Below are 26,674 nucleotides of genomic sequence, written 5' to 3' on the forward strand. Positions count from 1 at the left end.
ATAGATTTGAACCAAGAGCAGCAGATGGCCTTGAAGAATCGACTGCCATGTTGTGGCGAGAGCCTCAGGGCAGGGCACAAGCAGGAGGCCCTGGGAGCTGAGGGCTTAGTCCTACAACCACACGGAGCTGAATTCTGCCAACAACCATGAGCTGGAAGAGGACTTGGAGAAGAATGTTGTAAATTACTAAGTTTGTGGTAATTTGTTACCCAGCACAGAAAGCTAATACATTGTCTTCACAAAAGTCCTTCTCCTGAGTGTCAGGATTCCTACTCTCTCTTCCCCCAGCTTCATTTCTATCCCAGAGCACAATCCCTAGAATGATCTTTGAAAACTTAGTACCTAGGACCAATGTCTCAGTGTGTATCTGTTGCATGAGTGAATGAAGTAAAAAACGCTAACATCTGGGAGCGCCTGGGTGGCTCAGATGGTTGAGCGTCTTCCTTCGGCTCGGGTCATGATCTCTAGGTCCCGGGATCGAGCCCTGCATGGGGCTCCCTGCTCAGCGGGGAATCTGCTTCTCCCTCTCCCTCTGCCTCTCCCCCTGCTCATGCTCTCTCTCGCTTTGTATCTCTCTGTCTCAAATGAATAAATAATAATAAAAAAAATTCTTTAAAAAACCCCCCAAAACAAAAAACGCTAACATCTGGATACTCTGGAGTATCCTGCTTCACGTGTTTAACTTTCTTCCAGTGTGTTCATGGATAAGATGCAGGTAAATATTTTTCTATAGGGAGATTATGGTTAAAATGCAAATCATTGCTCAACTTTGTCTCTGAGGCCATCTGGTCCTGGACTTTTGTTTGTTGGGAGTTTTTTGATTACTGATTCAATTTAATTGCTGGTAATTGATCTGTTCAGAATTTCTATTTCTTCCTGATTCAGTTTTGGGAGACTCTATGTTTCTAGGAATTTATTCGTTTCTTCTAGGTTGTCCAATTTGTTGGCATATAGTTTATCCTAATATCTTCTTATAATCCTTTGTATTTCTAGGGTGTTGGTTGTTATATCTCCTCTTTCTTTCCTAATTTTGTTTATTTGAGTCCTTTTTTTGGATGAGTCTGGCTAAAGGTTTATCAGTTTTGTCTATCTTTTCAAAGAACCAGCTCCTAGTTTCATTGATCTGTTCTATTGTTTTTTTAGTTTCCTATTTCATTTATTTCTGCTCTGATCTTTGAAATTCCTATTTCATTTATTTCTGCTCTGATCTTTATAATTTCCTCCCTTCTGCTGGTTTTGTTTTAGTTTTTCTTCTTTTTCTAGACATGCCAGGTGTAAGGTTAGGTTGTTTCTTTGAGATTTTTCTTGCTTCTTGAGGTAGGTCTGTATTTCTATAAATTCCTCTCTTAAAACAGTTTTTGCTGCACCCCAAAGATTTTGGACCATTGTGTTTTCATTTTCATTTGTCTCCATATGTTGTTTGATTTCCTCTTTGATTTCTTGGTTGATCCACTCATTGTTTAGGAGCATGTTATTTAACCTCCATGTATTTGTGATCTTTCCACATATTTTTCTTGTGGTTGATTTCTAGTTTCATAGCACTGTGGTTGGAAAACATGCATGGTGTGACTCTAATCTTTTTGAATTTGTTCAGGCTTGTTTTGTGGCTTAACATGTGCTCTGTTCTGGAGAATATTTCATGTGCACTTGAAAAGAATGTGTATTCTGCTGTTTTAGGATCAGATGTTCTGAATATATGTTAGATCTGTCTGGTCTATTGTGTCACTCAAAGCCATGGTTTCCTTCTTGATTTTGTGTTTGGATAATCTATCCACTGGTGTAAGTGGGGTGTTAAAGTCCCCTACTATTATTGTATTACTATCAATTACTTCCTTTATGTTTGTTATTAGCTGCTTTATGTATTTGGGTGTTCCCATGTTGGTTGCATAAATATCTACAGTTGTTATATCTTCTTGTTGGATTGTTTCCTTTATGATTATATAATGTCTTTCGTTGTCTCTTATTACAGTCTTTGTCTTAAAGTCTATTTTGTCTGATATAAGTACTGTTACCCTGGCTTTCTTGTCACTTACATTTGCATGATAAATGTTTTTCCATCCCTTCACTTATTAATTAAACTCTTAATGATACTTTTTAAGAGGACTTTATATCATATAGTTCTTTTTCAATTTAAAATGCATCATAATAATTTTGTTAGGTCAGATTCTGTTATGCTTCAGGTATAAAAGAAGTACTTCTAAAATGTATTTCTTAGTTAGGTCTGTGTTTTGTGGACTTAACAAACATTACGAGAAACTTTAACCATACACAAAAGTGGAGAGAAATACAATGAATGCTTATGTTGGTTTTCTATTGCTGCTGCAACAAATCACCATCAATTTAATGACTTAAGACAACACCAATTTGGGCGCCTGGGTGGCTCAGTTGGTTAAGTGACTGCCTTCGGCTCAGGTCATGATCCTGGAGTCCCTGGATCGAGTCCCGCATCGGGCTCCCTGCTCGGCAGGGAGTCTGCTTCTCCCTCTGACCCTCCCCCCTCTCATGTGCTCTCTCTCATTCTCTCTCTCTCAAATAAATAAATAAAATCTAAAAAAAAAAAAAAGACAACACCAATTTGTTATTGTTCTGTGGTCAGTAGTCCAAATGAAGACTCACTGGGCTAAAATCAAGATGGGTCTATGAAAGAATCCATTTCCTTGCCTTTTCCAGCTTCCAGGGGCCACCTGACCACATTCCTTGGCTTGTGTCCCTTTCCTCCATCTTCAACATCCTTAACAGCGGGTGGGGTCCTTGTCAGGCTGCATCTCTCTGACCCTCTGCTCTGGACTGAATGTTTGTGTCCCTTCAAAATTCATAGGTTGAAATCCTAATGACTGATGTGATGGTATTTGGAGGTGAGGCTCTCGGGAGGTATCAGGTCATGAGGGTGGAGGCTTCATGAATGGGATTAGAGTTCTTATGAAAGAAACTTCTTGGGGCTCCCTCATCCCTTCCACCATGTGAGGACACTGTCAGAAGATGCTGGTGAACTAGGAAGGTGGCTCTCACCCACTCTCTCAGCAACCATGCTGGTACCTTGATCTCGTACTTCCAGCCTCCATAAGTTTGAGAAAAACATTTGTGTTGTTTATAAGCCATCCAGTGGGTAGTGTTTTGTTATAGAAACCCGAATGGACAAACCCACTCCTTCTTTGTTATCTCCCCCTGACTTTCATACAACAGGGAGAGGTTCTCCACATGTAAGGACCCAGTGATTAGGGGTGCCTGGGTGCCTCAGTCGTTAAGCATCTCCCTTTGGCTCAGGTCATGGTCCCAGGGTCCTGGGATCGAGCCCCATGTCAGGCTCTCTGCTCAGCGGGAAGCCTGCTTCTCCCTCTGTCTCTCCCCCTGCTTGTGCTCTCTCTCTCTCAAGTGAATAAATAAAATCTTAAAAAAAAAAAAAGGACAAGTGATTAGACTGGATTCAGTGGGATAACAACCTAGGAGAAACTCCCACCTCAAAGTCCTTAACCTTAATCACACCATTAGCCATGTAAGGTAACATATCACAGGTCCAGAGATTGGGATGTGGATGTCTTGGTGGGGGCAGATGGTTTCTTTCAACCGCTATGCCACACACCTATCTCCTTGCTTCAACATTATCAACATTTTGCCAATATTGTTTTTTCTCCTACTTCCCTGTTTTTTTAATTTCCTGGAATATTAAAGCAAATTCCAGAAACCATATAATTCGGTTGTAAATACTTTAGTTTCTCTAATCTTAAAAAAAAAAATAACCACAATAGCGTTATCATAGCAAAATCACCAATAATTCTTTGGTGGCATCTGATACCCATTCCATGTCCAAGTTTCCCGATCTTTAAATATTTTTTTTAAAAGCTAGTTTGTCTTGATTATGACCCAAACAAGGCCCACAAATTTGCATTTGGCTAATGTGTCTCTCAAGCCTGCTTTATAACACATCTCCCTCTCTTCCTCTCTCTTTTTTTCCTGATGCTATTTATTTGTTGAATTAAGAAGTTAGGTAATTTGGTCTGTAGAACTTCCACATTCTGGTTCCAGCTGGTTGCTTCCTGGTGATGTAATTTAACCTGTTCATCGGTCCATTTCCTTAAGCTTGGAGTTAGTTTTAGGCTTTACCGGATTCACATTTTTTTTTTCTTTTGCTTTTCTAGTCAGCGAGAATACCTTAGACAATGCTATATACTTCCTATTGTTTCATATTGGTGTGCGTAGGTTGTCCCAGTTCTCGTGATGATAAAATTGTTCATTTGGACATATTTGAAAATATTACAATATTCTTAATTAATAATAATGTTACCATTTACTGCTTGCCTACTAGATACCAGGCACTTTGCTGGTTGCTTTCTATAGGATTTCTATTATATCTCCGTATATTAACTATACTCACGGATTTGCAAAAATATGCTAGAATTGGTTGGTTGGAAGACCCTGTGTATTATTGCTTCGAGCTTCAGTTTACTTCTTGCTCTTGACTTACAGGCTTATTCTGAGGATTATTTGAAATAATGGATGTGAAGCTCTTTGAAAAGTAGAACATGCCATGCTATACTGTTACAAGTAACAGTTAAAAAAAAGGAAAAGAAAAAGAAAGCCCCCAATAAATAGTGGCTCTGATGATCTCGTTTACTCATCACACACTCCTTGAAGCACTTTGTCACGCCCTGGAGAAGCCCAAGGTGAGGGAGACCCAGCGTGGGACCCGGGGCGCGGTGCGGCGAAGGAAGAGGGAGCGAGCAGCTACAGCGCCACCTGTCGGCGCCGCGCGGAGGTCCGGCGACTCCCCTTCCGGCCGCCGGCCGCTCCCCGCCGCCGCCCCGCCCCCGGCGTCGGGGGCGCAGAGCCTAGGCGCACCGAGGGCCCGCGGAGCCCGCTTCGAGCCGCGGCCGTGCAGACGGGAAGCGAGCTCCGGGCCGCCCTGACCACGAGCGGGACTCCGGGGCCGCCGCGGGGCCGCCCCGATCCGCACCGGCCCGCGCGCCCCTCCTCCCCTGGCCGCCGCTCCGGGCGCCAACGGCTTCGCGGCTGCAGCGCGCCCCTCGCCTTCTCGGACGTTGCTCTGGGGGTTCCAGGGAGCCGCGGCACTAAGCACCCGAACGGAGAATAAAGTCTAGAAGACATTAAGGATGGCACGAAGGGCCGAGTCGTTGAGGAAGATGCGGCCAAGTGTAGGGTTTTGCTTCTTTGCACCCACCGTTTGGGGCGGCCCGTGGAGCCCACTGAGGGGCCCGGGCGGGGGCGGGGGCGGGGCCGGGGCCGGGGGCGTGTCTCTTCGCGGCGACTCAGTGTTTCCCGCCCGCCCGAGGTCGGCGGCGCGCGGTGCCAGGGGTGACGGGGACCCGCTGGGCCACGTGCGCGGAAACAGGAAGTTGCAGGGATGCTCGGCGGGCCGGAGGACAGGTGAAGTGATGGGGGCCCGGCTCGCCCGGGAGGCTTTGCTTTGCGATCTGCCTCGCTGGGTGCTTGGCCGCCCGCCGCCAGCAGGATTCTCCATGTTTCCTTATGACCATGCTATAATATTTAGGCTTCTAGGTTAATTGCTATTTCTTGTTACTGCAGACTGGAACCTCCTTGCCTTTTTAGGATTGAGAGTTAGCTGAAAAAACGGTGTTCTGGGAATTAGTCATTTACTTGCTGGAGAATCACGATTACTTAAGGCCCAGGTATCAAATCGTAGGCGCCTCTCACTTTCTAGTTTGCTGATGTAAATTGACAAAAAAAAAAATCCGTCTTATTTAAGGTGGAACATTTAACATTCGAATAGCCATTGATGACACTGGTAATATATTTAAGGTAATGGACAAGTAAGAGAAAAAACTACGGATCAGTGCATATTACACATTTTTTAGTGCTGTTTTTGGGTGGAGGGAATTTAGATATTTAATGATGGCTTTGAAGTTAAAACTCAGGCAATGGATGAAGTGTTTTGTTCGCAGTTATGGATTGCAGCTGCTATTTTTATGTGTTGGGCAATACAGAGCAGTGTGGCATGCGTATATTGTATGTTAATATTTTGTGCTGTAATTTACCAGAGCTATTCGTGAGCAATGACATGTCAGTCATTTTTCTTTAGCTGGTTTTTTGTTTGTGTGTTTGTTTACTTTAAACACTGATCGGGTTCCTTCTCTGTGTGCTGCAGGGCAGCACCTGCTGTACCCTCTGGGACTGATGCATTATCCACTTTAAAAAGTGGTTAACCAAAGGAAAGATTCTTCAGCAACAACACACACATATTTGCTTTATTTTGCGCTCTGATTTGGGGGAACACAAGCCAACTTAGAGCTTCTTCATCTCATCTCACCAGTCTCATCTACCAGTTGTATTGTTTAAAAGGTGAGAAGGTGACTCAGTGATATTCCCTAAACCCAGGCTCCCAAGACTTCTTTTTACATATAAAGGTAGTATATATTTTTAAATTTTTTTATTTTTTAAAGATTTTATTTATTTGACAGAGAGGGACAGCGAGAGAGGGAACACAAGCAGGGGGAGTGGGAGAGGGAGAAGCAGGCTTCCTGCCGAGCAGGGAGCCCGATGCGGGGCTCGATCCCAGGATCCTGGGATCATGACCTGAGCCGAAGGCAGATGCTTAACGACCGAGCCACCCAGGCGCCCCTATAAAGGTAGTATATTTACATCCAAAAGGAAGCCCTTGCTATAGGACATCGTTAGCTTGTAGGGTCCTGTGTGTGTGTTCGTGTGCCTCTTCCTTTTTTTAGAAAATTGTGGCAAAACCTGCATAATATAAAATTTAACATTTTAACCATTTTTTTTTTTAAAGATTTTATTTATTTATTTGACAGAGAGAGAGATAGCAAGAGCAGGAACACAAGCAAGGGGGAGTGGGAGAGGGAGAAGCAGGCTTTCTGCCGAGCAGGGAGCCCGATGTGGGACTCGATCCCAGGACCCTGGGATCATGACCTGAGCTGAAGGCAGACGTTTAACGACTGAGCCACCCAGGTACCCAACATTTTAACCATTTTAAGCTTATAGTTCAGTGACATTAAGTACATTCACATTATTCTTCAACTGTCACCACTATCCATTTACAGAACTTTTTCTTTTTCCCCAGTTGAAACTCCATATCCATTACGTAATGACTGCCCATCCCCCCAACCCTGGCCCTGGCAACCACCATTTTACTTTCTGTCTCTATGAATTTGACTACTATAGGTCCCCCATATAAGTAGAATCATACAGTACTTTGTTTTTCTGTGTCTGACTTATTTCACTTAGCATAATGTCCTCAAGGTTCATCTATGCTGTATCATGTATCAGGATATGATTAAATTAAAAAATATTTAATTGTGGTAAAATATACAAAAAATTTACCATCTTGCTAATTATTAATGGACTGTTTTCTAGAGCAGTTTTAGGTTCACAGCAAAACGGAGCAGAAAGTAGAGCGTTTCCATATGATCTCTGCCCCCACATAGCACGCTGTCCCCCATTATCAGCATCCTGCACCAGAGTCACACATTGGTTACAATTGATGAACCTACACTAACACATCAGAATCACCCAGAGGCCATAGTTTACATTAGGTCGGCTCTTGGTGGTGTATATTTTATGGGTTTTAACAATGAATGACATATATCCACCATTATAGTATCATACAGAGTATTTTCACTGCCCTAAATATTTCCTGTGCTCTACCTGTTCATCTGTCTCTTCCTCCCCCTTACCCACCTCCAACCACTGATCTTTTACTGTATCCATAGTTTTGTCTTTTCCAGAATGTCATATAGAAGGAATCCTACAGTATGTAGCCTTTTCAGATTGGCTTCTTTCACTTAATGATACCCAATTAAAGTTCCTCATGTCTTTTCAGGGCTTGATAGCTCCTTTCTTTTTAGCACTGAATAATGTTCCATTGTCCGCATGTACCATGGTTTATTTATCCATTCACCTATTGAAGGACATCTTGGTTGCTTCCAGGTTTTGGCGATTATGAAGAAAGCGGCTATGTTTATGTCAGGTTTTTGTGTGGACATAAGTTTTAAACTCATTTGGGTAGAATACCAAGCAGGTGTATAGCTCAGTCCGATTAAGTGTATTCACATCGTGGTCCAAGCAATCTTTAGTGCTTTTCCATCTGGCAAAATTGGAACTATACCCATGAAACAACATCTCGCCATTTTCCCTTTTCCCAGCCCCTGGCAACCACCTTGCCATCTACTTTCTGTCTTTATGAATTTGACTACTTTAGGGACCTCATATAAATGGACTCATAGAGTCTTTGTCTTTTTGTGACTGGCTCATTTACCTTAGTATATAATGTCATCAAGATTTATCCATGTTGCTGGTGGGCATTTTATGAGTGCTGATTCCTGGGCCCAAATATTGAAGGTTCTGATTCAGCAAATTTGAGGTGGACTTCAGAAATGCCTGTGTTTGGGGTGCCTTGGTGGCTCAGTCAGTTAAGCATCAGCCTTCAGCTCATGTCCCAGGATCCAGTCCTGCATCGGGCTCCTTGCTCAGCAGGGAGTCTACTTCTCCCTCTGCTTGCTGCTCCCCCTGCTCATGATCTCTCTCTCTCTCAAATAAATAAATAAAATCTTAAAAAAAAAAAAGATTTATCCATGTTGTAGCCTATGTCAGAATTTCTTTCCTTTTTAAGGGCTGAGTAATATTCCATTATATTTAGATATACATATAGCATATTTTGCTTATCTATTCATCTATCCACAGACATTGGGGTCGATCCCATCTTTTGACTCTTGTGAATAATGCTGCTGTGAACATGGGTGTACACATATCTGAGTCCCTGTTTTTAGTTCTTTAAAAAAAATTTTTTTTATTCTTTTAAAGATTTTATTTATTTGTCAGAGAGAGAGAGAGATCACAAGCAGGGGGAGCGGCAGGCAGAGGCAGAGGGAGAGGGAGAAGTAGGCTTCCCGCTGAGCAAGGAGCCCGACGTAGGACTCGATTCCAGGACCCTGGATCATGACCTGAGCTGAAGGCAGACGCTTAACCGACTGAGCCACCCAGGCGTCCCACCTGCTTTCAGTTCTTTTGAGTATATACCTAGAATTGAAATTGGTGGATCATATAGTAGTTCTATTTTTAATTTTTTGAGGAACCACCACACCACTTTTTGCAGGCACTGCACCATTTTATATTCCTAGTAACCGTACACAAGCGTTACAATTTATCCTCATCCTCGTCAATGCTTGCTATTTTATTTTTTGTTTTTTAAAATAACCATCTTGTCTCTCCCCCTCCCCCTTTTCTGTTTCTCTGAGTGACTTGCCTGAGCTCTTATACTAGGAAAGAACACAACTGGGATATAGACTTCCCCAGCTGCCCGGCTCATGCCAGCCCCGGGGTTTAGGAGAGAACCCAGGCGCTACCAGGCATTTTCATGTACTTCCCTTTTAGAAAGAAAGCTGTTTTCTCCAAAAGGGCTCGGGGAAGATTGTCATTACTTCCCTGTCATCAGAGGGCCATGCAAGGTTTTCCTTTGTAAGAGTTCCACACAGGGGCTGTGAGAAAATGTGTTCTGTGCACCTGTTTGCCCGTCTTTAAATTCCTGCCTGTCCCTCTGACCAAGGGGAATAGGACATCTTCTTGAATCTGTTCCTCCTGTTTCTATGGCTAGAGACTGTGACGCATTTAAAGACCAAAGGAGTGATAATATATGTTTGTAATTCTGAAATGTTTGGGACAATAAGGTTAAATGTAGGCCATTTACTCCACAGATGTTATTGAGCACTTACTGTTTGCAGGCACCATCCTGGGCACTGGCAGAGGCGGGATGTGAGGATGGGCAAGGCAAGGTCCCTGACTTAGGGAGCTTACAGACTAGTGAAGTAAGAAATACATTTTATATCATGACCAGGACACACAGATCCATGTACAGAAAAGTAGAGACAAGAGTTTTGTGAAATCAACTTTATGATGCCTTAGCTTTACTACGTACACTACAGGCTAATGTTTTCGATTCTGTTTTATTCTATCTTGTTTTTTAAAACTCTGGTCACCAACCACCGAACCGATTTCATAAACCAGGGATGGGTTTCTTTTAGCTTTTGGAAAAATTACGGGGTGGTAAATGTGACTGATGTCATCATGTGTGATGTCAGGAATAAGGTGTGTGTAGGGGGTAGAAATCAAAATCGCACAGATTCTGCACTTGAGTTCTCACCAGGGCCTCCTGGGACCTTTAATATCAAACCTTGCTCTCTTATAGACGAGTCAGGAAGGGTCCTGAGAGGCGTTGTGTGTCTGCCTTTTGATCCTAACCAGACTGAACAGTGTTGGGAGGCCTGTGTAGTTTTCCTGCTGGGATATCATTTGATGAGCTTAATAAAATTGACAGATTCACTTTGGAGGGTGGGGGTGAGTTGAAAACAATCACATTTTAGGAGCGCCTGGGTGGCTCAGTCGGTTAAGCCGCTGCCTTTGGCTCAGGTCATGATCCCGGGGTCCTGGGATCGAGCCCCGCATCGGGCTCCCTGCTCAGCGGGGAGCCTGCTTCTCCCTCTCCCTCTGCCTGCCTCTCTGCCTACTTGTTCTCTCTCTCTCTCTCTGTCAAATAAATGAATAAAACCTTTTTAAAAAAAATCACATTTTAGTAATTTTGCTTTTTGAACCCAAGTCTGCTAATGCAAAGAGAAGTGTCTAACATGGACAGAGTTCTTCATCACTTAACCACAAGAAGGCAACACACAGAGAGAATAGTCTCTTTATTGAAAGCAGTCATGGCCTAGTTGTACATCTAGCGATATAAGATGAATAATCACATTTTCCCCCCCTGTATTTATGGAGGAGGCAGGAAGAGTTGGCCGCATTTGGGCCTGGGTAGAGCACTCCACAGTGCTCTGATGAGGGAGCAGGCCCCCCTTTCATTTTATCTTGGAAAGAACACAGTTTCTCTTCATTAGCCTGTAACAGCCGAGACGTGGAAGACAGAGCAGCATTTGGTTATTCGGGCTGCGCGGCTGTGGGGATTTTAAGTCACTGACCTACTCATTATGGTTGAGATACAAGTTCAGGTTTACATTTAGTGAGGAAAGGGTCTAGGGACTTTGGATGTCAAGTGTTAGAAAGTCCAACTTGGTACATGAGTGGAGAACGACGGCCATAGCTTCTAGATTCTCTGCAGTTGCTGGGCTTCATTCTCCTTACTCTGATTAAGGCTATTTCACTTGAGTTCCATTGCTTCTGAATTCACCAGAGTGGAAGGCTTGCTCTCTAATCTAATCCTGAAGTACCTGCCTCACGGAAGGTTTCACTGTTTAAAAAACGCACATTTGTGAACATCATTTCTGTCAATTCCATGACATCAGTGGTGGCAGCACTGTGACCCCCATTGTGAGGCTCAGAAAGGGTAAGTGGCTTGCCCAGAGTCACATAGCAGAGCTGTATGTTGGGCTTTTTCCAGTTCAGCGTAGCTGTTTTCTGCCAGTTGGTATTCATAACCTAGGATGAGATACTGGAAGAGGAAAGAGTGGAAGGTTCCCCGTAGAGCTCTGAGGTTTTCCTCTTTCCTCCCGAGAAAGGTACGCTCCGTTGTGCCGGGTCTGCCCCTGTGCTGGAAATGTCCGTTGCTCCCTATTCCTCGTGGTCAGCGTGTTCTTTTCACAGGTCAGCTGCGGCCATAAATGAGGACGCCGTGCTGTCCCTGAGGTTGGCTTGAGCACAAGGAGAAGGGCACTTCATGGGCATCTGGAAGCAGCCATAAGGGAGGAGCTCATTACTCATGTATGCCTGGCGCTGGCCTTGCTGTGGCATTTCTGGGGGGACGGTGGGCCCCCTGCCCCACCCCCATGGGCCATGGGCCCTAAAAGTTACTCTGGCTTCATTTCAGGAGGGAAAAGGGGGTTGTGGGTGTGTGTGTTTTGGCTATCGCCTTGAAGACAACATCGGGGAGTACTAATTTGCAGAGTAGTACAATGAGTTTGGATAGAGAAAGCAAAGTAGATTTCCAAGATTTGAGCAAAAGGAATTTTGTTTAAGGATTTGGTGTCAGAAGTTGTCAAACAATGGTTTTCACCCCATGAGGAGTTCTGTTTCTTATACCACAGAGCTGAGTCACATGGTGTTAGGGTTTTCACAAGAAAATATGTAACAGTACCAGCTAGCTTGCTCTCCCTCTTTCCCTGTCCTTCATCCGTTCCTCCCTCCCTCCATCCTTCCCCGCCCTGCCCTCTTCCTTCCTCCCCTCTTCCCCTCCCCCTCCCCTCCCTCCTTCCTCCCACCTCCCTTCTTCCTTCCCTTCCTTTATTCTAAGTCCTCTGGCTGAAGGCCTCTTTGTAGGATATTTTTTATGTCTTTACGGAAAAAAGAACACAGATGCTTGTGGGAAGGGCAGGGACTCCCCCAACCTTTTGTTTGCCCCGTGGCCCTCCTTATCTGAGCTGTCAGCCTGGGGCCAGAGGCCGGCCGGGCGTCAGCAGGATCAAAGGTACACGGGAGCTGGGTCGGTCGGGGAGAGCTCCCCTGGCTTGTCTCTGTGTGTCCTGTCCTGCTTCCGTGGCTCCAGAGAAGCTGAGGGGCTGCAGCCTCTGACCCCCGCTGTGTGCTACACTTGGACGGCAGCCTGGGCCTGCCTTGCTCCAGGCCGCTCCTGTCCCCTGGTCGTGTTCCGGACCTTAGTTACAACTCCCGAAACCAGCTTCTTAGATGAAAGGAAGTGGGTGTAGAGGAGCAATTACGAAGTCGTCATTCTGGTTTTCAGCTCCGGGAAAACCTGGAGCCTCTAAAGAGCAAAAGTCTGCTTGTTAGGAGAATTGTAGGGCTGGCCCCAGGAGGCCGGGCTCCCTCCTCCCGGCAAGTCTGAGGAAACATGAAGGCTTTTGGGAAGTTTCAGCTGCCGTGGTTAGGATTTCGGAAGACTCTTGGGCCTTTTGAAAGAAAGTGAGATAGTAACACCAAATGGTTTCTTCTGATATATTTGATTGAATCAAACCAAAGGAAATGAGATGGTATTGAGAAATACATTCATGATTCCTTTGAGGCTCTCTCTTTCTCTCTTTTACGAGCATCACCCAAATAGAGGATCCATGTTCTTCGTCTCCCTGGTGAATGGTTACTAGGGGCATTTGTACCTCATTCTGGAGTTCGATTGCTGAGAGGTGGATGACAGCAAGAGACGCGTTACTCTGTCCTCCTGGGCATCAGATGAAGCGCTGGCCTCACCGGGTGGAATCATGCACAGGGGGACCGCGCTCCCTGAGGGGCCTGGGACTGTCCTGGCTTACACCAATGTCCCGTCTTTATTATCCTTAATGCCACTTTTCCCTCTCAAAGATGTCCCCGGTTGGAAGATAAAGCATCCGGTGATTCTAGAGACGTGGCACGCGTGGTTCATCCTTTGAGAAACCGAGGTGGCGAGGAGGTTCTGAGGAGAGGACAGGGTGTGGCACGTGGTCACCGGTGGTCGGACCTCTTGATAAAGATAGATGGGTGTTCGGAGTAGAATTGCAGGACGAGCGTTTGATCCCTGATTACGTGCACCCCTGCCTTTGACCTCCTTGTCTGAAAGGACACATTTACAATCTGGGATTCCTGTCCTGTTCCCTCTTCAATCAAGGATTTACTGTAAATAATGCCATTCGAGAGCAGGCAGAGGAAGGGTGAACATTTGGGCCCAGAGCCATTCCTGCCCCTCCGATCCTGTCATTTCTTCTTTTCTGAAAAGCCACAGATGTTGTCAGTGCTCCATTTGGAGGAGCAGGAAGGGCATCCATCATTTATCACTTTCAATTCTGAGGTTCTGTTTTAAACTTTTGATAATGGCTCAAAATATGTGTTTGCCCCCATTTATTTTTCTTTAGGTAAGATTTAAAAAATTTTCTGTAGCTTAATGGTTGGTTGTTATGTAGAACGCCACTGTGCTGTAAGCTAGGGACTCTTACAGGGACTCAGGCCTCCTGGGGCCAGCCCTACAATTCTCTTATGTGCATCTCTAGACAGTTCTGGAAACTGAATTTTGCAGAGATTATTTTAGACCCTCCAGGAGAGAGAGTGTTCTTGACCCCTTGCCTATCAGCCATATGAGGTTTCCTGGATTCATCTTAGAAAAGCATCCCCCCCAGGAAGGGATTTTCTATATTTATTGGCTCAGTGAGGATCTGTGGTCAGTGGCCCTCTAAGCCTCCCCCGAGAGACTTCCGGAGCTTCTCCCTTTCCAGTTCTCTGCAGCTATCAGGTCACTGCCCTTTAAGATCCTGGTCAGGAGCCTAAGGTGAGGAACTTCAGTAGCATGTCATTTCTTTTTTTTTTTTTTAAGATTTTATTTATTTATTTTGAGAGAGAGAGAGAGTGCACACAAGCTGGGGGGGAGGGGCAGAAAGAGAGGGAGAAGCAGACTCCCCGCTGAGGGGCTTGATCCTGGGATCCTGGAATCATGATCTGAGCCGAAGGTAGACGCTTTACTGACTGAGCCACCCAGGCGCCCTGCATGTCACTTTTTTTTTTTTTTTAAGTATTTTGTTTTAAGATTTTTATTTATTTATTTGACAGAGAGAGACACAGCGAGAGAGGGAACACAAGCAGGGGGAGCGGGAGAGGGAGAAGCAGGCTTCCTGCGGAGCAGGGAGCCCGATGTGGGGCTCGATTCCAGGACCCTGGGATCATGACCTGAACCGAAGGCAGACGCTTAACGACTGAGCCACCCAGGCGCCCCTGTAACTCATTAGTTCTTAATAGAAGGAGTGTTTATGGCATTATTAAGAAACGTAATCTGATCCTTTCTCTTCCCCCTGTAGGTACATGGCTAAGTGCTGGACACCTTACCAGGATTCCACAGTTCTCTCATGGTGAATTCTTGATGGATTTCACTCCTGGATGCTGGTGACTCCTGGGCAGGAGACATGGCTCTGATTCGGCTGGGGTTTGGAAGACAGCATTTTTGTCTGCTAAAGAGAAGGAGTTCCTTGCTGTTGAAACTCACAGCTGTTGTCTTTGCCGTGCTTCTGTTTTGTGAATTTTTAATCTATTACTTAGTGATCTTTCGGTGTGATTGGCCTGAGGTGAAAACTCCAGCCCACGACAGTGGACAAAAGACTCTGAAAGCCATGTTTTTGGCTGATACCCACTTGCTTGGGGAAGTGCGAGGCCATTGGCTAGACAAATTACGAAGGTAGGAGCTACAATCAGGAATCTTTCTGAAATTCTACAGGCAAAAAGGGTGAATCCCTCTCCCTATAGGTCAGGGTAGTCATTAGTTATTTTCCTCTCAAAGAGAGACATATGGGGCATTTGACTTTTCCTTGAACATACTGTTTGCAGAGCATCTGTTATTTATAAGGACCCAGGATTTGGGAGGCAGGTCTGGGTTTGAGTCTTGTGACTTTGGACCATTTCCTAGGGTCCCTCCAAGCCTGACTCTGCCTCCTTGTTTGTAACTGGTTAATACCAGAGACTTCACAGGCCGTGTGAGGAAAATGCCCACGGCAAGGTCTGGCACATGGGTGTGGTCGGCCTGGCTTGGTGGTCCCCCCTGGCAGTTGCTGGTGTGTCATCTTGAGCCCACTTGGTGTCTGCCTGCTCTGGGCAGCCAGAGCAGAGCAGATGTGTGGCTGTCACCCTGGGGAGAGGATCAGGTCCTGTCTCTCCAACTTAGACCGGCCCAGCAGAGTCCACCTGCTTTCCCATCAGAAGGCTTTTTAGGGGCACCTGGGTGGCTCAGTTGGTTAAGCGTCTGCCTTTGGCTCAGGTCATGATCCCGGGGTCCTGGGTTCGAGCTCCGCATTGGGCTCCCTGCTTGGTGGGGAGCCTGCTTCTCCCTCTTCCTGCTGCTCCCCCTCCTTGCGTTCTCGCTCTCTGACAAATAAATAAATAAAATCTTTTTTTTTAAAAAAAAGGCTTTTTAAAAAATTTAATTGTGGTAAAGTACACGTAACATAAAAGTTACCATTGTAAACAGTTTTAAGTGTGTATTTCAGTGGCATCAAGTACATTCACATGGTGGTGCAGCAGTCACCGCCAGCCATCTCTAGAATGTTTTCTTCTTCCCAAACTGAAACTTGGTCCTCATTAAATACCGACTCCCCATTCCCCCTTCTCCCAGCCCCTGCCCCCACCATGCTACTTTCTGGCTCTCTGGATTTGACTCCTCTAGGTTCCCCATATAAGTGGAGTCGTACAGTATTTGTCCTTTTGTGTCTGGCTTATTTCACTGAGCAGAATGTCCTCCAGGTCCGTCCGTGTTGGGGCATGTGTCAGAATTTCCTCCCCCCTTTTTTTTTTTTTTAAAATTTTATTTATTTGAGAGAGAATGAGATAGAGAGAGAGAGAGCATGAGAGGGGCAGGGTCAGAGGGAGAAGCAGACTCCCTGCTGAGCAGGGAGCCTGAATTTCCTCCCTTTTTAAGGCGGGGTGCTATTGCAGTGTATATTTAGACCATGTTTTGTTTCTCCGTCCATTTGTTGATGGATACGTCCACCTTTTGGCTGTCGTGAATTACGCCCACCAGAAGGTGACTGGTGGGCTTTCAGCCACCAGGGCAGCAGAGTTCTCTTCTTGCCCCTGGTGACTCCCCAACCCTGACCCCTTTTCCTCATGACTGCATTTGTGCCTCCCCAAACAGGTCTTTATCCTTGTGAGCAGGAATATCTCTGGAGGACTCTGGATATGGGTGAACCTAATGTTGAGTGGGAGGGCGAGAGGTGTAATGTCCCCAGGGGTGAGGGAAGAAGGCAAGACAAAAGAAGGAAGGATGGAGGGGCTGCCGTCCTTCTGTACTCGAGTTTTAAACCAAAGGAGGCATGAGGTAGAGAAGGGCCTGGGTGAGACCTCCTTTGACTTCATTTGGGCCTTACCAGTTGAGCCTTCTTCCCTGCCCTCTTACTGCTGCAGTTTCTAGATGCTTTCTTCTCCAGGGTGAGTAACATTCAATCGAGAAAAACAGAACTGGATTTTGGGAGGTATCTTGAGTGGAGGTGTGCACCATGCAGCAGTTTATATGGGGCCTGGATCAGGGTCCTCGCTGACCTCAAATTATCTTTCCCTATTTCTGTGCCCTGGGATGTCACAGTCCCCTTTGGTAGGGGAGAAACTCTGTGAGGCTTGGAAGTTTTGCTTAAGGAGGTTGCCTTAAAAAGGAGGGAAGAATTGGGATCCTTAGGAAAATGACACAGGTCAGAGTTGGCCAGGGAGAGGGGAGGGTGGTTCGAGAAAGCACTGACATTTGGACGCCTACTCTGTGTCAGTGCTGGGCCCATGACAAATGCTATCTCATTTAATCCCATAACTGCCCTGTGAGAGTAGGTTTTATTATTCCCATTTACCAACGAAGAATAGGAATCAGAGAGAGTAGGTGACGTTCTCAAGGCGGGACAAGGGCTTATGGGTGGAGCTGGGGTGTTAAGTCGTTGCCTGTCAGGTCTGGATCCCAGGCGGGATTCTTTTTTTTAAAGATTATTTACTTATTTGAGAGAGAGAGTGAGTGAGAGTGAGCACGAGCTGGGGGTAGGTGGGGCGGAGGGACAAGGAGACTCCCTGCTGAGCAGGGAGCCTGATACGGGATTTGATCCCAGGACCCCGGGATCATGACCTGAGCCGAAGGCAGACGCTTAACCGACGAGTCCCCCAAGCGCCCCTCAGGCTCTTTTCATTCACTTGTCTTACCTACAGATGAGTCCTTGGATGTCTGAAATCTACAGGATTTACAGTTTTGATATTGGCTAGTCTGATTCTCCCATTATCTTCCCCCAATTCTGAAGGCAGGCAGGAAGTTGAGGTCCTTCAGGGAGAAGTGAAATTTAAGGCAGATGCTATCATTTTGGTGTGGTGCAAAATCAGTCTACACAGGGCATCTTTGGAAGCTGCGTTGAGCTCTCCCTGACCTTTGGGGCTTGTCGTGACTGAGGGATGGCTTCTGGGGCGCAGTGTGGGGTCTGATCTGTGGGTGCCACATAGGGGAAGTCAGCCTTTAAGATGTGTGGGCGGGGCAGCCCGACTCTCCCTCAGCCTCTTTGTTCCCCACATTTAATCAGATATGGACTCTGACCTTGCAGGCCTGGATGGGAATGCAGGGGTGGGGCCGTGGAAGGACAATGTGACTATTCGGTTCACTTTTTAAATGGCCCATAAGACAGATCTAGGCTCTACTTAAAAAAGAGACTGATGCTGTGCTTTTTCCTGTTGACCTCAAGGGAGTGGCAAATGGAGAGAGCCTTCCAGACGGCTCTGTGGTTGTTGCAGCCAGAAGTCGTCTTCATTCTAGGGGACATCTTTGATGAAGGGAAGTGGAGCTCCTCCCAGGTAGGACCCTGTGGTCCGGACACCCTAATCCTGCTTTGAGGGTCCAGGACAGGCAGCCCAGAAAAATCCATGAAGCAGTATCTGTGAGGCTTGGAAGTTTTGCTTAGCACCAACACTAAACATGTATAGTCCCTCTTGAACCTTATTAGGGTCTGTATCTCATGCCAGTCTTGGGTCAGGCAAGCTAATCTTAGACAGTTGACCCTTGCGCAGTGCTGGAGTATGGACGCTGACCTTGTGCAGTCAAAAATCTGTGTATAACTTCTGATTCTCCCAAAACTTAACTACTAATTGCCCACTGTGGACTGGAAACCTTGCTGGTAACACAGTCAGTTAACACATAGTTCGTGTGTTACGTGTATTCTATTCTGTATTCTTAGAATAAAGTCAGCTAGAGAAAAGAAAGTGTTGCTAAGAAAATCATAAGGAAGAGAAAATACCTTCACGGTACTGTACTGTCTTTATAAAAAAAGTCCGCGTATAAGCTGACGCACTCCCAGTTCAAACTCATGTTGTTCGACTCTCCACTGTATTTGTTTATATAGGAAATAGGTAGATTAGTCAGAGCTCACTTTGTTGGAATGCACATTCCCGTGAGCCTCTCGGGAAGTGGAAAAAGAGGCAAGGTGCATGCAATTTCACTTGTCACCAGAATTACGGAATACATATTGAAATGTAATTTGACTTTACACTTGATTATTTAACCATGAAATTATGAGAATTGTGCTATAAAAGTTACTTGCTACCCTCCTTTTAAATTTTTTAAATTTATCAGAGAGAGAGTGAGTTGGGGGAGGAGCAGAGGGAGAGGGAGAAAGAAACTCAAGCAGACTCTGTGCTGAGAGCAGAGCCCAACGTGGGGCTTGATCTCACAACCCTGAGATCATGACCTCAGCTGAAATCAAGATTTGGATGCTTAACCACAACTATGCCACCCGGGCACCCCTCCTCTTAGCAGAAGGAGCCATGGGGGCCTGGTGTGAGCTTCCTGCGCCTTCAGGGGCCTCCATCTGGGTGTTCAGGTGACCTGAGTCTTTCCATAACCAAAGAGAAAGGCTGTTTTCACCTTAGCTCTCAAAATATTTTACTTACTATATTCCTGGAATTAATGGAAAAAAGAAAAAAACTGTTTTGCTGCTTAGTTAAAAATGTTTGGTCATGAATGGTTTTAGGAGGGATTTTGGGGGGTGGGATATTTTTTAAAAATTTTTTTATTTAAATTCAATTTAATTAACATAGTGTATTATTAGTTTCAGAGGTAGAGTTCAGTGATTCATCAGTTGTATATAACACCCAGTGCTTGTTACATCAGGTGCCCACCTTAATGCCCATCATCCAATTACCCCATCTCCCACCCACCTCCCCTCCAGCAACCCTCAGTTTGTTTCCTAGAGTTAAGAGTTTCTTATGGTTTGTTTCCTTCTGTTTTCATCTTATTTTTCCTTCCCTTCGATTATGATCCTCTGTTTTATTTCTTAAATTCCACATATGAGTGAAATCATGTGGTATTTGTCTTTTTCACTTAGCATAATACCCTCTAGTTCATCCACATTGTTGCAAATGGCAAGATTTCATTCTTTTTGATGGCTAAGTAGTATTCCATTGTGTGTGTGTGTGTGTGTGTGTGTGTGTGTGTGTGTACATACATGTATATATGAACCACATCTTTATCCATTCACCTGTTGTTGGACATCTGGGCTCTTTCCATAGTTTGGCTGTTGTGGACATTGCTGCTATAAACATTGGGGTACATGTGCCCCTTCGAATCATTATGTTTGTATCCTTTGGATAAATACCTAGTAGTGCAATTGCTGGGTCGTGGGGTACCTCTATTTTTTTTTTTTAAAGGTTTTTTATTTATTTATTTGAGACAGAGAGAATGAGAGAGAGCACATGAGAGGGGGGAGGGTCAGAGGCAGAAGCAGGCTCCCTGCCGAGCAGGGAGCCCGATGCGGGACTCGATCCCGGGACTCCAGGATCATGACCCGAGCCGAAGGCAGTCGCTTAACCAACTGAGCCACCCAGGCGCCCGGGTACCTCTATTTTTAACTGAACCTCCATACTGTTTTCCAGAGTGGCTATACTGGGGTGGGATATTTTTTAAAAAGCCATTGGCATTTCCCAGGATAATCCAAAAGCTTTACAAAGAAAGTCTTGGTCCAGATCTGGTTAGAAATCCACGGTTTGGGGCGCCTGGGTGGCTCAGTTAAGTGTCTACCGTCAGCTCAGGTCAGGATCCCGGGGTCCTGGATTGAGCCCTGCATCGGGCTCTGTGCTCAGTGGGGAGCCTGCTTCTCCCTCTCCCTCTGCCTGCCTACTTGTGCTCTCTCTCTGTCAAATAAATAAATAAAATCTTAAAAAAAAAAGTAACTCACTGTTTATAGGGTCTCATAATTGAATATGAGATAATGGAAATACTATATGTAACTAGCAACTAGTTATAAAATGAGGTTGGATGTATATGTTGCTTTTGCAAATTAAGGGCAGCATTTTATGTTTTTCTTTTTTTTTTTTTTAAAGCTTTTATTTATTTATTTGAGAGAGAGAGAGAAAAATCATAAGCGAGAAAGGAGGGGCAGAAGGAGAAGAAGTAGATTCCCCACTGAGCAGGGAGCCTGACATGGGGCTCGATCCCAGGACCCTGAGATCCCAAAGGCAGATGCTTAACTGACTGAGCCACCCAGGCACCCCTTTTTGTTTTTCTAATTTTATTTGTTAAAGTGAAGTCTTTGTAAATATATTGAAGGACTCTCTCTCTAGCATATTTCTCTAGATTGGGCCTTACTTAAAACTTTTAGGATAAAGTTGATTACTATCCAACTAAGTATTGTCTTCCCTGTGTTTGTCCAATTTATATTTTTAGGCTTAATAAGAAGCAGAATGATACAAACATAATTCTCAAGCTTTAATAGTTAAAGTAAATAGAATAATGTTGAAATTTTGATTGGATTTTGTCTTTTTTTTCCCCTACATCCTATCCATTCTCATTCTCACAGTGGTAGCCACAGGGAAATGCTAAGATGAGGGATGTGCTCATCCTTGTCTTGGTTGAGACACATGAATTTACTTGACATTTCCTAAGAGCCTGTTCTTATAATGTGTCCATATCTGGAGTGATTATCAACCTGGGGTCCATGCATGGGCTTCAGGGGATCTTTTTAGGGGATCTTAAGATAATGGGTATATAATTGCCATCTAATGTTTTTTTTTTTTTTAAAGATTTTATTTATTTATTAGAGAGAGAGAGAGAATGAGAGACAGAGAGCATGAGAGGGAGGAGGGTCAGAGGGAGAAGCAGACTCCCTGCCAAGCAGGGAGCCCGATGCGGGACTCGATCCCGGGACTCCAGGATTACGACCTGAGCCGAAGGCAGTTGCTTAACCAACTGAGCCACCCAGGCACCCGCCATCTAATGTTTTAATATGGGGGAATACCATTTAAAAGCTGACATCAAATTAAATAAATTAAAATATTAAGTCTTGGAAAAAGCAGTATGACATAGAATTAGAAATTCTAGGTTCTACATTAATCTGATTTGGATGGGGGAATTAATTTCTCATCATCAGAGTAGGGAGTGTGTGGTTTTTTTTTTTTAGCCACAGGGAAGAGAGGGTTCTCTGGGTCTCAGCAGTGACCCGTTCTGTCATAGGCCTGGGCAGATGATGTGGAGCGATTTCAGAAAATATTCAGACACCCACGTCACGTGCAGCTGAAGGTGGTTGCTGGCAACCATGACATTGGCTTCCACTATCAGTAAGTAGTTCAGTGAAGCATTGCACCCTGAGAGCTTTGTTAACTGTAACTTTAAACCTGCCACCATTCAGGTGAGAGCCTTGTTTGTGCTGTGGGGGGGACATTTGGTGTCCTTGAAAGATGTAAGCCCTGGAGCATAAACTCCACAACGGTGAAGGAAGATTTTTGTCTTGGCACATTGTACACCTTTTACGAATCTCTGTTAAATAAATGATTTGTACGTGCCCTTGGGTGATTCTAACTTGAAACTTACATTAATGACCAATTATTTTCTTTGGGACTCAGAAAACAAGACCATTTAGACTTCTGTAAATAATATTTACGTAGTGCTTATGATGTGTCAGCCTGTTTTAAGCACTTTATTATTTTTTTCCTCCAAATTTTTATTTAAATTCTAGTTAGTTAACATATGGTATAATATTAGTTTCTGGAGTAGAATTCAGTGATTCATCACTTACATACAGCACCCAGTGCTCATCATAACAAGTGCCCTCCTTAATGCCCATCCCCCATCTAGCCCATCTCCAACCCACCTCCCTCCAGCAACCCTCAGTTTGTTCTCTATTTAAGAATCTCTTATGGTTTGCTTCTCTCTCTCTTTTCCCCCTTCCCCCATGTTCATTTGTTTTGTTTCCCAAATTCCACATATGAGTAAAATCATATGGTATTTGTCTTTCTCTGCCGACTTATTTTGCTCAGCCTAATACGCTCTAGCTCCATCCACGTCATTGCAGATGGCAAGATTTCATATTTTTTTGATGGCTGGGTAGTATTCCATGTATATACGCCGCCTCTTCTTTATCCCTTCCTCAGTCGATGGGCTCTTTCCTTACTTGGGCTCTGGTGCTGCTATAAACATCGGGGCTAAGCCCTTTACTTCCATATATCAACTCATTTCATCTTTCCGATGGTCCTAGTATTTTACCCATTGTGCTGTAAGGAAACTGCGGCTCTGGGGACTAAGTCACTTGCCCCAGGCCTTGCAGTCACTCAGTGGTGGAGCTGAGATTTGCCCCTGGCAGCCCGGGGCAGCTGGGGCTCTCCCCTCCCAAAGCTAGCCCGGCGCTCAGATCCCGAGTTATTTCCCGTGTTTCCGCTAACTCTTAAGAGGTCCTAAAATGGCTTGCTCTGAAAAATGTCTCTTTTTACAATTGAATATAGGATGAGCACATACAAAATAAAACGATTTGAGAAAGTTTTCAACCCCGAAAGGCTGTTTTCTTGGAAAGGAATGAAGTGAGTATTATTTGTGAATTCTTATGAAGCCCCTCTGTCCTTTGGACTTCATTTTTTTTTTTAAGATTTTTTATTTATTTATTTGACAGAGAGAGACACAGCGAGAGAGGGAACACAAGCAGGGGGAGTGGGAGAGGGAGTAGCAGGCTTCCCGCGGAGCAGGGAGCCCGATGTGGGGCTCGATCCCAGGACCCTGGGATCATGACCTGAGCCGAAGGCAGACACTTAACGACTGAGCCACCCAAGCGCCCCTGAACTTCATTTTCTAAGGGAGCTGTCGTCCTGGGTCGGAGCCAGGCTCCGTGTGACCTCCTGTACAGTTTCTGATGAAGGCACCACAGGCCTCATCCCTCCCTGATGGTCACTGTCAGGGTTACCAGCCTGGTGTTCCTTAGCAAGCTGCAAGTGGACTGGCCGATGTATGACTTTGCCCAGCCACTGAGGGCATTTTCTTCCTGCCTGCAATGTCTCTGGGTGGTAGAAAATTCATCAGCCCAATCTGTAAAGGAGCATATTTTTATTTGTTCAAAATGTACTTCCTTCCCCTTATAAAGGATGCTCTTGTGGGTATGCTCACCCAGGATTTGGGGGCAGGTGTGTTTACTGTGCTTTGGCTGTGTACCACCCCCACTCCCCTCAGCCTTGATTTGTAGACCAAAGCGTCCCGACCCTTTCGTCTGACCATGAGCACCAGCTCCCCTTCTGTGTGGCCATTTTCGTGCTGTCTCCGGACCCTCTCAGGTCTGGGTGTGTGTTCGCAGTGCAGTGGACAAGACCGGACACGTTGTTCTGGCTGCAGACCTAGTAGAGAAAGAAAAGGTGGGAGAGGAAGCCTCTTCCTCTTTAGATTGTGGCCCCCATGGGTGTCCAGCGCTCGTGGCTTTGGCCGTGGCAGCTCACTGGGTCCATCACAAGAGATGATCTGTGACACTCCCAGAGACCAGCTCAGGGGTTCTCCACCAATGCTCACTCCTCCCCTCCCCTAGGACCGAGTCTCTAAGCTTCCTTTCCTGAGTCCTATAAAGACTTGACATAGTTTTAGTTCTTTTTCCCTTAGCGTAGAGTTTAAGAAACTTTAAACACACTGATCATATTTCAGGTCATTCGGTTTGTCAGCTCCTAATCGCTAAGATTCTTTAAATTTCCCGCAGTGTTTACTGACAGGTACCTTCTTCATGCCCAGTTGGTAAGTGTGTAGGAAGTAAGAGTTACTTAATGGGAGTCTGTAAAAGTCTCATGAAGGTAGAGTGGTTTGTAGAGGGCAACCATCACTGACTTTATCAGCACCCTGGTCTGGGATCCTCTGCAGCAGTTAGCTCTGGCCAGCATAGCCCTCCCCGGCCCCCCAGCCTTGTCTGCTGCGTGTACAGACGTCCGCAAATGCTGCGCACGGTTCACTGAACGTCACGGTCACAGCGCTGCGCGGTTCCTGAGGACTTCCTCGTGGCTGGCAGGTTGTAGTACTGCATTCGGTCCTCAGCAGTCCGTGGCACGGGTGTGCTGCTGTGTCCGCGTCTTCACAGGCGAGGCACAGGGTGACATGGGGGGCGCAGTGGTGCTCCGATCTCAGAGCTCTGTAATCTGGGAGTTCTCGCCCATTCAAGGCTAAAACTTGACCGTGTCTTAGACCGCACTCCCAGTATAGCGCTGTCGTGCTTTCTTAGTAACTCGTGCCTACAACACGGCGGTCGGGTTGAGGCCTACGGCTGCGCTGGGGCGCGTTCTTCAGGCCGTGGGCGCTCAGCTTTAGGGTCTCGGGAGCAGGGTGGCCGGAGGCCGGCCCGGGAAGCCCAGGGGCGCTGACTCTGCGCCTGCTCCCTCCGCCTCAGTTTTGTGCTGGTCAACAGCGTCGCCCTGGAAGGGGATGGCTGCCACATTTGCTCTGAAGCCGAAGCCGAACTCATCGAAATTTCTCACAAACTGAATTGCTCCCGCGAGGTAGGAGAGCACCTGAAGGCACAGGTGCGTCTGTTCTGGCATCTTCTGTGGGGGCGGTCGCTGCACTTTGTGTTTGGTGCATCCCTCAGCGCCCCCTTCCTTTCCTACCGCTCGGGGAGGGCCGGCTCTGGCGGCTTAACTGATTTCTCACCGCAGAAACGTGGCCCCGGCCGCTGCCGGGGGGCGCCGCTGCTGCCCGCGTCGGCCCCGGTGCTCCTGCAGGTGAGTGCGCACCGCGCGGCCCCGGCTCCGGGGCTCCGGGGCTCCGGCCCCTCGGCCAGCGCCTGCTGGTCACACGGGACCCTCTCCAAATCCCGGCAGCATTTCCCGCTTTTCCGGAGGAGCGATGCGAATTGTTCCGGGGAGGACGCCGCGCCTCTGGAAGAGCGGGCCATCCCGTTTAAGGAGAGATACGACGTGCTCTCGCGGGAGGCCTCACAGCAGGTTTGCGGGGAGCGGGGGCCCGCCCACCGACAGACAGACGGTCGGGGGGGCCGCCCGGGGGCCGAGGGCGGGGGTGTGGCAGATTTTCATGTCATCCTTTTGTTCCTCCTGCCGCCCCCCCCCTTTTTTCTTCACGAATTTATTTAGTTATTTGAGAGAGAGAAAGCAAGAGACAGGACATGAGCAGGGGGAGTGGGAGAGGGAGAAGCAGGCTTCCCGCTGAGCGGGGAGCCCGACCATGTGGGGCTCGATCCCGGGACCCTGGGATCATGACCTGAGCCGAAGGCAGACGCTTAACGACTGAGCCACCCAGGCGCCCCATGTTTCCTAATATCAAGTTAATAATATCCTCAGCTATTCTTTATCCAGAGTTTTTTTTCATCAACTGAAATGTATTTGAAAATGTGAATGGAACTGAAGAATTAATTTGGGGGGACTTAAGATGTACTTATGTGTGTTTATAAATGTATTTATATTATATAAACACATTTGTATAGTGTATGATATACAATAAAAATATAAATATATTTATAAAATAAATTTATAGAAATATTTGTAAAAATATAAAATCTGAGATGAGAAGGATAGATTCTCCCTACAAGCCTGAGCTTACTTTTGATCGGGTCTAAACCAACCAAAGGATTTTAAGGAAAAAATAAAGCCCCCTAACAAGTAGGGATTTTAGATTTAGCTTCATGAGATAAGTGGGTGGCCTGGCACTGGGCCCCGAGGGGGCTGTGTCCAGGCCCTGACCGCCTGTTGCTGTCCCCCCGGGCGTGGCAGCTGCTCTGGTGGCTGCGACCACGCCTCATCCTGAGCGGCCACACGCACAGTGCGTGCGAGGTGCTCCACGGCGCTGGAGTCCCCGAGATCAGCGTGCCGTCTTTCAGTTGGAGGAACAGAAACAACCCCAGCTTCATCATGGTAATATGAACGTTTATTTTCATCCGAACGCTCTCATAGAAGTATTGAAATCAACACAGTAATCAACTATTTAATTGCTGCAATCTGTAAAAACATACAAACCCTGTAAATACAGACTTGCCCTGCCCCCCATGCGCACTTGGTTTGATCCACTGACCCCTGTCTGCACGCCTCTCTGGGGACACAT

General features: G+C 46.1%; 1 protein-coding gene across 7 annotated transcripts; it reads left to right on the forward strand.

Moving 5' to 3' along the window:
• Positions 1-5,030: 5,030 nt before the first annotated feature.
• MPPE1 (metallophosphoesterase 1) lies at positions 5,031-26,562 on the forward strand. Of its 7 annotated transcripts, none has more exons than XM_044921019.1 (9): positions 5,031-5,150; positions 14,694-15,067; positions 18,084-18,192; positions 21,842-21,945; positions 23,107-23,181; positions 25,011-25,143; positions 25,276-25,341; positions 25,441-25,563; positions 26,347-26,562. In XM_044921019.1, the coding sequence occupies exons 2-9, from the start codon at positions 14,799-14,801 to the stop codon at positions 26,494-26,496; spliced, it is 1,029 nt and encodes a 342-aa protein (XP_044776954.1). In that variant the 5' UTR covers positions 5,031-5,150; positions 14,694-14,798; the 3' UTR covers positions 26,497-26,562. The 7 variants fall into 7 exon arrangements, with proteins under 7 accessions (XP_044776954.1, XP_044776955.1, XP_044776952.1 ...); XM_044921020.1 differs by having other exon boundaries at positions 25,011-25,119; XM_044921017.1 differs by having other exon boundaries at positions 25,276-25,563.
• The last annotated feature ends 112 nt before the right edge of the window (positions 26,563-26,674 follow it).

The sequence above is a fragment of the Neomonachus schauinslandi genome, chromosome 14 (assembly GCF_002201575.2).
Source record: "Neomonachus schauinslandi chromosome 14, ASM220157v2, whole genome shotgun sequence".
In the NCBI taxonomy this organism is placed as follows: domain Eukaryota; kingdom Metazoa; phylum Chordata; class Mammalia; order Carnivora; family Phocidae; genus Neomonachus; species Neomonachus schauinslandi.